The sequence below is a fragment of the Callorhinus ursinus genome, unplaced genomic scaffold (genome assembly GCF_003265705.2).
Source record: "Callorhinus ursinus isolate GAN/ISIS: 27379988/994484 unplaced genomic scaffold, GSC_fseal_2.0 scaffold6, whole genome shotgun sequence".
NCBI classification, from domain to species: domain Eukaryota; kingdom Metazoa; phylum Chordata; class Mammalia; order Carnivora; family Otariidae; genus Callorhinus; species Callorhinus ursinus.
Genome location: NW_027397068.1, coordinates 51,468,293 through 51,480,700, shown reverse-complemented (window position 1 = coordinate 51,480,700; position 12,408 = coordinate 51,468,293). Strand labels below are relative to the sequence as shown.

The following is a 12,408-nucleotide window of genomic DNA, read 5'->3' as shown; positions in this document are numbered from 1 at the left end:
AATGAATGGATAGCATCGTCGAACCACTGCGGTGTAGCCCTGGAACTAATACTATGCAGTTAATTATACTGCAGTTAAAAATAATTAAACAGTGACAAATGCTAAAGGGAGGAGAAGTAAAATACAGACTGAAAAATGCCCTTTTGGGATTTGCAGCCAAGAGGCGATTTATGACTTGCAAGAGGAGAGTTTGGTTGAGAGTCCTGGAAGCATGAATCTGATTGTCTCCAATGCAAAGGAAAAGATGCTCAGAATAAACTGTTTCTCCAAGAAGCTATACTTCAAAGGAAAGGAGAAGCTGGACAGCAAGCAGTGGAAAACGCAGGATTTAGAGACCTTTAGAGAGAGAATAATCCCTGGGCACCAGAGGAGATACATTAGAATGTGAAACAACGGGCGCCTGGGTGGCTCAGTTGGTTAAGGGACTGCCTTCGGCTCAGGTCATGATCCTGGAGTCCCGGGATCAAGTCCCGCATCGTGCTCCCTGCTCAGCGGGGAGTCTGCTTCTACCTCTGACCCTCTTCCCTCTCGTGCTGTCTCTCATTCCCTCTCTCTCAAATAAATAAATAAAATCTTTAAAAAAAAAAAAAGAATGTGAAACAAGGAGGGGTCACTTTTCTACCGAGACAGGCCAGTGAGGCACGTTTGTTTAAATGACGATGTTTTCTGGTGGGGGAAGGAATGTACGAAGGCCGCTGTTCTCTCGGTCAGGCACAGTGAAGTGTGTGTGCCGGAAGTGAGGCGTTCCAGCTGTATCATGGTGCCCTTACAGAATTGTCACCGTGGGAGAGCAAGACTCAGAATTCTGTAGATTTTAATTATAAAAAAATAAAGGCTCATTATACCAAACACATATAGATATATATTCATGGGTTAAGGAATGACTTTTTATCCTAGGTAACAGAATCAGAAAACATTTTGAAATAAATTTTAATAATAAAAACTTTGAAATGATACACATCAAAGAGAAAAAACACCCCATAAGCAAAATCTAACAACAAATAATAACCCAAGATGAGGAGGAATTTCATAAAATATATGACAGATAAAGAATTAATACCCTTAGCATATTTTTTTTTAAAAACTCTTCAATAATCAACAAAGAACAGAAGGAAAATTGACAAAGGGCATTCAGAAGACAGTTCTACCCTATTGTAGGAAAATATTCAAGTATACATGCACCGACTCAGTTAAAAGGCTGTTCCTTCAAGCACTGTTTTAAAAATAGGAAGAAAAAGGGGTCCCTGAGGGGCTCAGTCAGTTGAGTGTCTGACTTTTGATTTCGGCTCAGGTCATGAGATTGAGCCCCGTGTCAGGTTCTGCACTCATTGGAGGTGTCTGCTTCTCTCTCTCTCTCTCTCTCTCTCTCTCTCTCTCTCTCCCCCTCCCTCCCCACCCTTCCTCTCTCCCTCTCCTTCCCCTTGCTCGTGCTCTATCGCTCTCTCTAAAATAAGTAACTTTTTTACAAATAGGAAGGAAATTGAATTTCTATGAATATAGAGTTTATTAAATTATGGGACCTTTATATAAGAGAATACCATGTGATATTATTTGCTACATTACAGAAGTATTTTCATAGACATGGAAAGATGTTTATGATAAATTTTTAAGTAAAAGAAAGATAATTATAAAATAGTTTGTATATAACATATGCAGTTGATTCTTGAACAACACAGAGGTTAGGGGTGCCAACCCCCAGTCCATGCAGTTGAAAATCCATGTTACCACTTTGGACTCCCCCAACCACTTAACAATAACAGCCTACTATTAACTAGAAGCCTTACTGATAACCTCAATAGTGATTAACACATATTTTGTATGTTATATGTATTATATACTCTTCTCTTACAATAAGCTGGAGAAACAAAAATGTTACTAAGAAAAATAAGTAAGAGAAAATACATTTAGAGTACTGTACTATATTTATCAATATTGTCAGTTTACAGCATCTGTGTACAAGACAAATCATCATCTGTGTGAACCTCCATCATTACGGTCTTATGTGATACACAGAACACTGAAGATGTTACACATATTATTAACACCGACATCAAAAATGAAAGGATAATGTGAAAATTTGTATTTATTTAAAGGTATAACTCTCCATGCGTTGATAACAAAGAAGCAGCAATATGGTTGCTTTATGGTGGCCCAGTGTAATCAATGTAAATGCTTCCCAGTCGCCTAGCCTGCATAGTAATGAATGAATGGTTATGGCAGAGAGTGTTATAGTTCTATTTCATGATACTGATTGAAAACATTTGACCATAGAGTTGAGGGTCCATATCTGGGCTCTCTGTTCTGTTCCATTGGTCTATATGTCTGTTTTTGTGCCAGCACTATGCTGTCTTGGTGATCACTGCTTTGTAATTATAGCTTGAAATCAGGAAACGTGATGCCCCCTAGCTTTGCGATATGGACCCTCAACTCTATGGTCAAATAATCTTCAACAAAGCAGGAAAAGATATGTAATGGAAAAAAGACAGTCTCTTCAATAAATGGTGCTGGGAAAATTGGACAGCTGTATACAGAAGAATGAAACTCGACCACTCTCTAACACCATACACAAAGATAAACTCAAAATGGATGAAAGACCACAATGTGAGACAGGAATCCATCAAAATCTTAGAGGAGAACATAGGCAGTAACCTTTTGACATGGGCCACAGCAACTTCTTTCAAGATACATCTCAAAGGGGTGCCTGGGTGGCTCAGTTGGTTAAGCAACTGCCTTCAGCTCAGGTCATGATCCTGGAGTCCCAGGATCGAGTCCCACATCGGGCTCCCTGCTCGGCGGGGAGTCTGCTTCTCCCTCTGACCCTCTTCCCTCTCGTGCTCTCTATCTCTCATTCTCTCTCTCTCAAATAAATAAATAAAATCTTTAAAAAAAAAAAAAAGATACATCTCAAAGGCTAGTGAAACAAAAGCAAAAATGAACTTTGGGGACTTCATCAAGATAAAGAGCTTCTGCACAGCAAAGGAAACAGTCAACAGAACAAAGAGGCAACCCACAGAATGGGAAAAGATATTTGCAGAAGACACTATAGATAAAGGGCTGGTATCCAAGATCTATAAAGAACTTCTCAAACTCAACACCCAAAAAACAAATAAGTCAAAAAATGGTCAGAAGACACGAACAGACACTTCTCTGAAGAAGACATACAAATGGCTAACAGACACATGAAAAAATATTCATCATCATTAGCCATCAGGGAAATTCAAATCAAAACCACACTGAGATACCACCTTACACCAGTTAGAATGGCAAAAATTGAAAAGGCAAGGAACAACAAATGTTGGAGAGGTTGTGGAGAAAGGGGAACCCTCTTAAACTGTTGGTGGGAATGCAAGTTGGCACAGCCACTTTGGAAAACAGTGTGGAGATTCCTCAAAAAATTAAAAACAGAGTTACCCTATGACCCAACAATTGCACTCCTGGGTATTTACCCCAAAGACACAGATGTAGTGAAAAGAAGGGCCATATGCACCCCAGTGTTCATAGCAGCAATGTCCACAATAGCCAAACTGTGGGAAGAGCCAAGATGCCCTTCAACAGATGAATGGATAAAGAAGATGTGGTCTCTGTATACAATGGAATATTACTCAGCCATCAGAAAGGATGAATACCCAACTTTTACATCAACATGGATGGGACTGGAGATCATGCTAAGTGAGATAAGTCAAGCAGAGAAAGTTAATTACATGGTTTCACTTATTTGTGGAACATAAGGAACAGCATGGAGGACATCAGGAGAAGGAAGGGAAAAATAAAGGGGGGAAATCGGAGGCGGAGACGAACCATGACAGACTGGACTCTGAGAAACAAACTGAGGGTTCTAGAGGGGAGAGGCGTGAGGGGATGGGTTAGCCCGGTGATGGGTATTAAAGAGGGCACATACTGCATGGAGCACTGGGTGTTGTATGGAAACAATGAATCGTGGATCACTGCATCAAAAACTGGTGATGTATTGTACGGTGACTAACATAACATAATAAAATTAAATTTAAAAAAAGAAAACACTGTTACATTAAAAAAAAAAACCTGTGATGAAAGGCTGATAAGCAGTTTCTCTGCTTAGGGGAGAGAGGGCAGCCTGTACTGTAATGTAACTCTTTGAAAGCAGAGTTATAAAACAGGAAGAAAACTAACATGTTACTAATTTTATTACCTGTCACTGCGTTTGTAATGATTGTCCACTTCCATACACGTGTTGCACACAATGTTCTATACAGTGGATACTTGGGCAGTGATGAAATGGTGATGACGCAGAGTTAATAGATTTTTACACACAGACATACACACATACACAGTAGATAAGTTTAGTGACTATACAGCATGATTATCTACTGTTCATCAAGTGGAAGTGGATCATCATAAAGGTCTTCATACTTGTCCTCTTCCTGTGGAGGAGGGGGAGGAGGAGGAGTTGGAGGGGGAGGTGGGGGGAGGGGGGAGGAGGAGCAGCTGGTCTTGCTGTCTCAGGGGTGGCAGAGGTAGAAGAGGAGGCAGGTTAGGCGGGCACACACTCAGTAGAACTTTACAGAAATACGTTGTAATTTCTGTCTGACTTGTTTGCTTTTTCATTTTTCTAAAAATATTTCAATCTGCGGGGTGCTCGGGTGGCTCAGTTGGTTGAGCTACCAGCTCTTGATTTCCGCTCAGGTCATGATCTCAGGGTCCTGGGATGGAGCCCTGCGTCGGACTCTGTGCTCAGCGGAGAGTCTGTTCGAGATTCCCTCTCCTTCTGCCCCTCCCCTCTCTGTAAAATAAATAACTAAATCTTTTTAAAAATGTTTCTATATGGTACCAATCCTTTTTCCACCATTTGCTTCAGTTTCATTGCCCATATCATAGAAGGGTCCCAGTCGTAAAAGAAGTCAAAGCCATTTTGAGTCATCGGAAGCCTTCTGCTGGACTGTCTACTGTCCAGTTCAGTTCGTCTTCTGGCACTGCTTCTTATGTCTTTCCTCATCATCTGGCACTGGTTCAGAGGCACTCATCTCTATCAAGTTGTCTTCTGTTCATTCCTCTGGTATGGTGTATATCAGTTCTTGAATTGCTCCAAGATCCATATCTTGAAACCCTTCCCACCCCCCCACCAACTTTTTTGCCATATCTACAATCTCTTTTGTAATTTCCTTGATTGGTTCTGCTGTAAATGCTGTAAAGGCATGCACAGCATCTGGATACAGTTTTCTTCGGCAGGAATCTATAATTTTGGTCTTGATGGCTCTCACGGCTTCTTCTATAACCATGATGGCATCTTCAGTGGTGTAACCTTCCAGATGTTCATGATGTTCTCTCTTGTTGGGGTTCTCTTTCATAGCATTGACAGTCCTTTCCCTAGAGTAATGTGTGTAATGAGCCTTAAAGTTTCATATGGCCCCCCGACCTAGAAGCTAAATTAGAGGCATTGTGTTTGGGGACAAGTAGACCATTTCAGTGCCTTCGGTGTTGAACTCATGGTGTTCTGGGTGGCTAGGGGCATTGTCCAATATCAAAAAAACTTAAAAAGATGGTCCTTCGGTGGCAAGGTACTTTCTGACCTCAGGGGCAAAGCATCAGTGGAATCAATCCAGGAAAAGGGTTCTCATTGTTCAGGCCTTTTTGTTGTATGGTTAGTCTTTACCTTTTCCCTTCAAGGCCTTGGGGTTAGCAGCTCTGTGGATAAGGGCAATCCTAATCATAAATAGCCGATTGCATTTGCACAACACAGTAGAATTAGCCTCTCCCTTCTTGCCTTCCTTAAATCCTGGTGCTTGCTTCTCTTCCTCACCAGTAAATGTACTTTGTGGCATTTTTTTTTTCCAGAATAAGGTACTTTCATCTGCATTAAAAATCTGTTCAGACAGATATCCTTGTTCCTCGGTGATTTTATTAATGGCCTTTGGGAACTCTTCAGCTGACTCTTGGTGGGCAGAACTGCTTCTCCTGTTATCTTGACTTTTTTTAAGCCAAACCTCTTTCTTAAAATTATCAAACCATCCTTTGCTGGCATTAAATTCTCCAGCTTTGGATCCTTCACCTTCCTTTTGCTTTAAGTTGTCATATAATAACTTTGATTTTCTTGAATCATATTAGAGTCTATCAGAACATCTTTCTTATATCAGCCCTATACACACATAAAAGCTGCATTTTCAATACAAAATAAAAAGGTATTTTGCAGGGGCACCTGGGTGGCTCAGCCAGTTAAGAGTCTGTCTTCGGCTCAGGTCATGATCAAGCCCCGTCGGGCTCCCTCCTCAGCGGGGAGTCTATTTCTCCCTCTCACTCTGCCCCTCCGCCCCCCCCACCCCACTCATGCTCTCTCTCTCTCTCTCTCAAATATGAAATAAAATCTTTAAAAAAAATATTTTGCAAAACATGCAGGGTTCTCATACCTCTTGGTGTAGCTGCAGCAACAGCTTCGTGAGTTTCCTTTTCCTTTTTTACAATGGTCCTTACACTGCATTCATTTATCTTGAGAAATGCAGACGACCACAGCTGCAGACCTCAGTCTTTGCTAGGTATCTCAAGCAATTCAAGTTTTTCTGGGAATGTCATGACTTTTCTCTGCTTCTTGGGAGCACTTTCAGCATCACTGGTGACACTTTGCCTGGGTCCCATGGTATTATTCAAGATTTACAGTATTGCATTAAACACAGTGAAAAATATGCAGGAGCTGTGAGAAATCACTTTTTACTGCAATATGCAGTTTACTGGAGAGATGAGCTGCTCACACATACATATTTCTGTATATTTTATCGTAGTAAATGATAAAAAAGATTAGTATCTACATGTTTTATGCATTTGTGACATACCGTTTTCTTAGTTTTTTTTTTATATTTCTAAGCTAGTTTGCAAGTTTTTTCAAGTTGTCACAAATCTCCAAAAGCTTTTCCAACATATTTTTGAAAAAAATTTGAGTCTAAGTGGACTCATGCACTTCAAACCTGTGTTATTCAACGGTCAACTACATGCCTAAAATACTGAATGATATACATTTAAAAAAATATCAGTAGTTCCCTCTGAGTGGTGGTGGTGGTGTGGTTATTTTTTTTTCCTTTCATTTTACTTTGTGTATTTTCTAATTTTTCTACCCAACATACATTGATATCTACTACTTGGTCATTTCTTTTAAAATGAAAGTAATTTGGGGTGCCTGGGTGGCTCAGTCGTTAAGCGTCTGCCTTTGGCTCAGGTCATGATCCCAGGGTCCTGGGATCGAGCCCCTCATCGGGCTCCCTGCTCCGCGGGAAGCCTGCTTCTCCTTCTGCCACTCCCCCTGCTTGTGTTCCCTCTCTCGCTATGTCTCTCTCTGTCAAATAAATAAATAAAATATTTTAATAAAAAAAACAAAAAAATAAAAAAATAAAATGAAAGTAATTTTAGGGGCGCCTGGGTGGCTCAGTCATTAAGCGTCTGTCTTCGGCTCAGGTCATGATCCCAGGGTCCTGGGATTCAGCCCATCGGGCTCCTTCCTCAGCAGGGAGCCTGCTTCTCCCTCTCACTCTGCCTGCCGCTCTGCCATGTTCTCTATCTTTGTCAAATAAATAAATAAAATCTTTTAAAATAAAATAAAATGAAAGTAATTTTAGAAATTTTCTAATATAGCCTGTTCTTTCTACATTTGCAGAAAGCAGGGTTTCAGAGTCACAGGTAAAGTGCCTGAACTAGGACTTGATCGAGTCTTATTTTTCACACGTAACATACACACAATCACTAACCCGGTTTCATATTCATTTTCCAGTATCTTAGTACGCAGATTTTCCTTTCTCTTTCCAAATGATTTGCCTTGAAAAAGAAGGCCCTCACTTTTTTAGTCTCTACCTGCGTTAGCTTATGGGGCCGCATCTTGAGGAGACACCTCAGAGAAAGACCGCATTTGGATTCTCTTTGGGGTCTTTCGGTTGGATGGCTTCTCTTCCCTTTCAGGAAATCTCCGTCCACTGCCTCAGCTTTTCAGTCCCGTGCTGTCAGCGCCTGTCATGCTCACGTGCCCCCCCCCCCGTCAGAGGTGTGCACTGGATGTCTCTCGTCCTTTCCCCCTCTCACGGGCAGCCTTTGGCATTCTGTGTCCAGGGCTCCTTCCTCTTCTCAGTCTGATTCACTTCCCTTAAAGATGTTATCTACGCTGCCTACTGCAGCATCTTCTAGCTACTTTTCTCTTGAGGGATCCCTCTGCTGAAGGTCCTCTGGCTTCTCTGTTTACTTCTCAGAGTGCAGGCTCCCCCTGATACGAGTGCTTGTCTTACATCCTCTGCACGTGCAGGATCCAGCTCACTCACTTCCAGCTGTTCTTCTCTCCCTTCCCTTTTCTATTTTTCTTCTTTGTTTTTGTTACCACTTTTACAAACGCCTCCTCCCACTCTCTTTTGCCTTGTTGTTCCTCTAAGACCCTTTTACCCTCCTCTCTGCCCCTTGCGGATGTTTGTAGGGTCTCTCAGGCACTTGTGCCCAGCATCCTCCGTTTGAGCCTTTACTACTTTCTTTCCCATTTTTATTGAGTCCTAATTTGGGACAGGTTTTGTGTGCTTTACATGTATGCACACGGGGGCAAAAATGAATGTGACACCCTTTTTTGGCCCCTGGTGCGATGGCACATCACATGTGTGCCACTTTACGCTCTACTTTAGTAGCTCTCATGAGCCTCACTTGAAACATTTTTGGACTTCTGCATATAATCCCAGCTTATCTGTGGTACTCTGTTCAACAAAGTTAAAGTCAGGAAACACAGACGGACAAAGGATTTTTTCCCCTCAGGCGTAAATGTCTCTCATCAAAAAAGATATCAAGAAAGATAGTGTATCTATTTATTTATGATCGAGCCTGCCCCTGAAAACACAGATGTTACCTGCACCTCTTGTGCTTCCAGGAAAGGACCTGAGGAAATGGGTAGCCTGCCCTTTCTGGCCCGACGCTCCAGCTGTTACTTTTCTCAGGAGTGTGCAATGGAATTGACCACCACCTTAACCAGATTCTTAGGCTGCATTTGTTTTCTCAGAGCAGTCAAGCATTAAGCCCTTTCTGTTCAGAGGAAGGACAACAACATTTTTATCTAAGTCTAGAGACTCACCACTGGCATGTGAATAAATGCATTAAAGAGTGTCACGTTCAACACCACTAGCTAGTTTTTGTGTACTTCCTACATGGTCTCTAAGAAGTTCCTTGTTTCATCCACATATTGGTTCTTGATTTTTAAATTTTTTTAAGGTTTTTATTTATTTGACAGATGGGGAGCACAAGTAGGCCAAGCGGCAAGCAGGGGGAGAGGGAGAAGCAGGCTCTCCTCTAAGCAGGGAGCCCAACATGGGGCTCGATCCTGGGACCCCGGGATCATGACCTGAGCTGAAGGCAGCCGCTTAACCAACTGAGCCACCCAGGCTCCCCAGTTCTTGATTTTCATTAATGGTATAATTTGCTTTATTTTAGAGCTGCATTTAGATGCATAATTAACCATCACTATCTTTGTTGAAAATGCCACACACCATTTTTCAGATTTATTCGAAAAAATATAGTTAACCCAGTTGTAAAAATAGACACAGTCATTAACCAAATGGAAGAATGTTATTTAATAAGATGCTCTATATCCTTTCCACTTACTAACTGTTGGAGCATCATCTGTGACACTTTTTTTTCCCCAATGAGTGAAGAATTTTACGAACTCTGATTGCCTGCTCTTAATTTCTGGAAGTTGCCCCAGGTTTGGAGTGCTTCGTGTCTGTGTTTGAGAAGTGTATTTCTTTTTTGCTTGTCAGTGCCAGAGCCGGCTTTATGCATCTGCTGGTGGTGCTAGATGTTAACAGTGTGTTCAAGAAGCAAAGGTGAGGACGCCTGGGTGCTCGGTTGGTTGGGCGGCTGCCTTCGGCTCAGGTCATGATCCTGGAGTCCCGGGATCGAGTCCCACATTGGGCTCCCTGCTTGGCGGGGAGTCTGCTTCTCCCTCTGGCCCTCCCCCCTCTTGTGCTCCCTCTCTCTCTCTCATTCTCTCTCTCAAATAAATAATTAAAAAAAAAAACAAAGGTGATTCGTACTTTGGTCTTGGGGTGTGTGTGTGTGTGTGTGTGTGTGTCACATGGTGTTTATTACCCATGCTGTTGCAGGAGCACACCGAGATTTGGTTGTGGGCAAAAGACATTGTTTAAGTTCATTGAGCACATTTTGTGTACTTTTCTCCTAGTAAAGAGTTGAAGAAGAATGAAGAGACAACCAAATACACAGAAATGAAATGACAAACCAAACAGAATTTCTCTTCAGAGTTAAGAATTTTCAGATACTAAGGAAGAAAGGAAGGACCCACTACTTCTTGTCCTTATGAGAGAATCTAGAAAAATCAGAAGCGAGGTACGATTAAAAAAATAAATGTGGCCTTTTGACCTTTGTTGTTATAAACCATTGTGATTGTTGATCAAAGTATTGGTACTTGTATTTATTAGTAATTACATCAAAATTATATGACCACTGTTGGAAAACCTATAAAGAAGAAAACATAATTGTTATTCAACCAACAGGAAGGAGAAGTGTTTACACTGTTAGGATGTCCATGAAGCAGTCATTTAATATTATTATAGCTGTAACGTGATTATGTATGTGGTGTTATGTTCAGAATGTGAAATATATGCTTTTGAAATTTAGCTTTATTTTAGAGATAAGCAACTTCAGAATATTGTGTATTCTAAATGGTCCCAGTGACAAAGACATTAAAAGGGAACACATTTGTTTTGAATGAATCATATATACGTAATGTGATACATATAAACTAAAAATGGCCTTTGGCTTGATTGGCAGCAGTGTTTCAAATTTCTTTACTTTTTAAAAAGAGCATTTCATATTTAAGCATATAAATTTGTAGACTTTGTTGAATATTTATTTTAGTCTTAACATTTGTTCATAAATTATTACATTGCATTATTTAAAGCTTGAGTTCCATAATTAATGGTGTCATTACTATGTGACTGTGTATTTTAAAGTGTTATAATACGAAAGTTCATTGTTTTTTTTTTTCTTGACTCTTGAATCAAACTTATGACATTATAAGTTTGTCAATAAAATATTTAACCCCACAAAGGTCAAAACTAGTATAGTATCAGAAAACTTGTTTACCGGGCGCCTGGGTGGCTCAGTTGGTTAAGCGACTGCCTTCGGCTCAGGTCATGATCCTGGAGTCCCAGGATCGAGTCCCGCATCAGGCTCCCTGCTTGGTAGGGAGTCTGCTTCTTCTTCTGACTCTCCCCCCATCTCATGTGCTCTCTCTCTCTCATTCTCTCTCTCTCAAATAAATAAATAAAAATCTTTAAAAAAAAAAAGAAAAAGAGAAAGCTTATTTACCAAATTAGACAATCAATTAAAATAAGTGAGAAAAACAGTGTTGGACATTGAGGTGTAAATTTTGCCCAGATGTATATTCGATGTGAAATATCTTCTAGTAAAAATATATTTGGCTCGGGCGCCTGGGTGGCTCAGTTGGTTAAGCGACTGCCTTCGGCTCAGGTCATGATCCTGGAGTCCCGGGATCGAGTCCTGCATCGGGCTCCCTGCTCGGCAGGGAGTCTGCTTCTCCCTCTGACCCTCTTCCCTCTCGTGCTATCACTCATTCTCTGTCTCTCAAATAAATAAATAAAATCTTTAAAAAAAAAAAAAAATATATATATATATATATATATTTGGCTCCTATCCCTGCACATGTTGTAGTGGCATGAAAATTGGTAAACATGCCCCTGCTGTGTAGAACTTAAAGGGGGAAGCATTTTTGAAGGGGGTGAGTGGCTCCAAAGTTGGGGGAAGCCCTCAGCGATCAGCCCCAAAATCTGACTGGTGGCACCGAGCTCCCACTGTCCTGGACGCACATGTCTGTGCCTCAGGTGTCTTGTGAATATACTTGATAATTACAAAATAAAATATGCATCTCTTTGCAGTTTCAGCTCATAGTTTTGAGATAACGTATTGATTCTCAGGTTTAGGTTTTAATCACAAAGGATTTCAACAATTTGCAGGAACATTTTAAAACAAGACAGGGCGCCTGGGTGGCTCAGTCAGTTAGGCGGCTGCCTTCGGCTCAGGTCATGATCCTGGAGTCCCGGGATCGAGTCCCACATCGGGCTCCCTGCTCAGCGGAGAGTCTGCTTCTCCCTCTGCCACTCACCTCACTCTTGTGCTCTCTCTCTCTCACTCTCTTTCTCAAATAAAGAAATAAAATCTTTAAAAAAAAAAAAAAAAAACAAGACAAATGTGGGGTGTGTGGGTGGCTCAGTCAGTTAAGCATCTGACCCTTGATTTCAGCTCAGGTCATGATCTTCAGGGTCTCGAGATTGAGCCCTGCCCCCGCATCAGGCTCCCTGCTCAGTGGGGAGTCTGCTGGAGATTCCCTCCCTCTCTCTCTCCGCCCCTCCCCCTGCTCTCATGCTCTCGTAGTCTCTCTCTCTCAAAAAT

General features: G+C 41.3%; 1 protein-coding gene across 6 annotated transcripts in view; it reads left to right on the top strand.

The window, feature by feature from the left end:
• Positions 1-10,360, top strand: part of AHI1 (Abelson helper integration site 1) — a 220,893-nt gene extending 210,533 nt beyond the window's left edge. For 3 of the 6 annotated variants that reach the window (XR_012378584.1, XM_073893968.1, XM_073893967.1), the window contains one exon: positions 10,160-10,360. Coding sequence is in view for 5 of the 6 variants with exons in the window: in XM_073893968.1 (XP_073750069.1) it covers positions 10,160-10,211 (52 nt within the window). In the remaining variant the exon portion in view is untranslated. Of the gene's footprint in view, positions 1-156; positions 510-9,737; positions 9,804-10,159 lie in introns of those variants that run through there. The other 3 variants (XM_073893965.1, XM_025865754.2, XM_073893966.1) reach the window with 2 other exon arrangements.
• Positions 10,361-12,408: the final 2,048 nt, after the last annotated feature.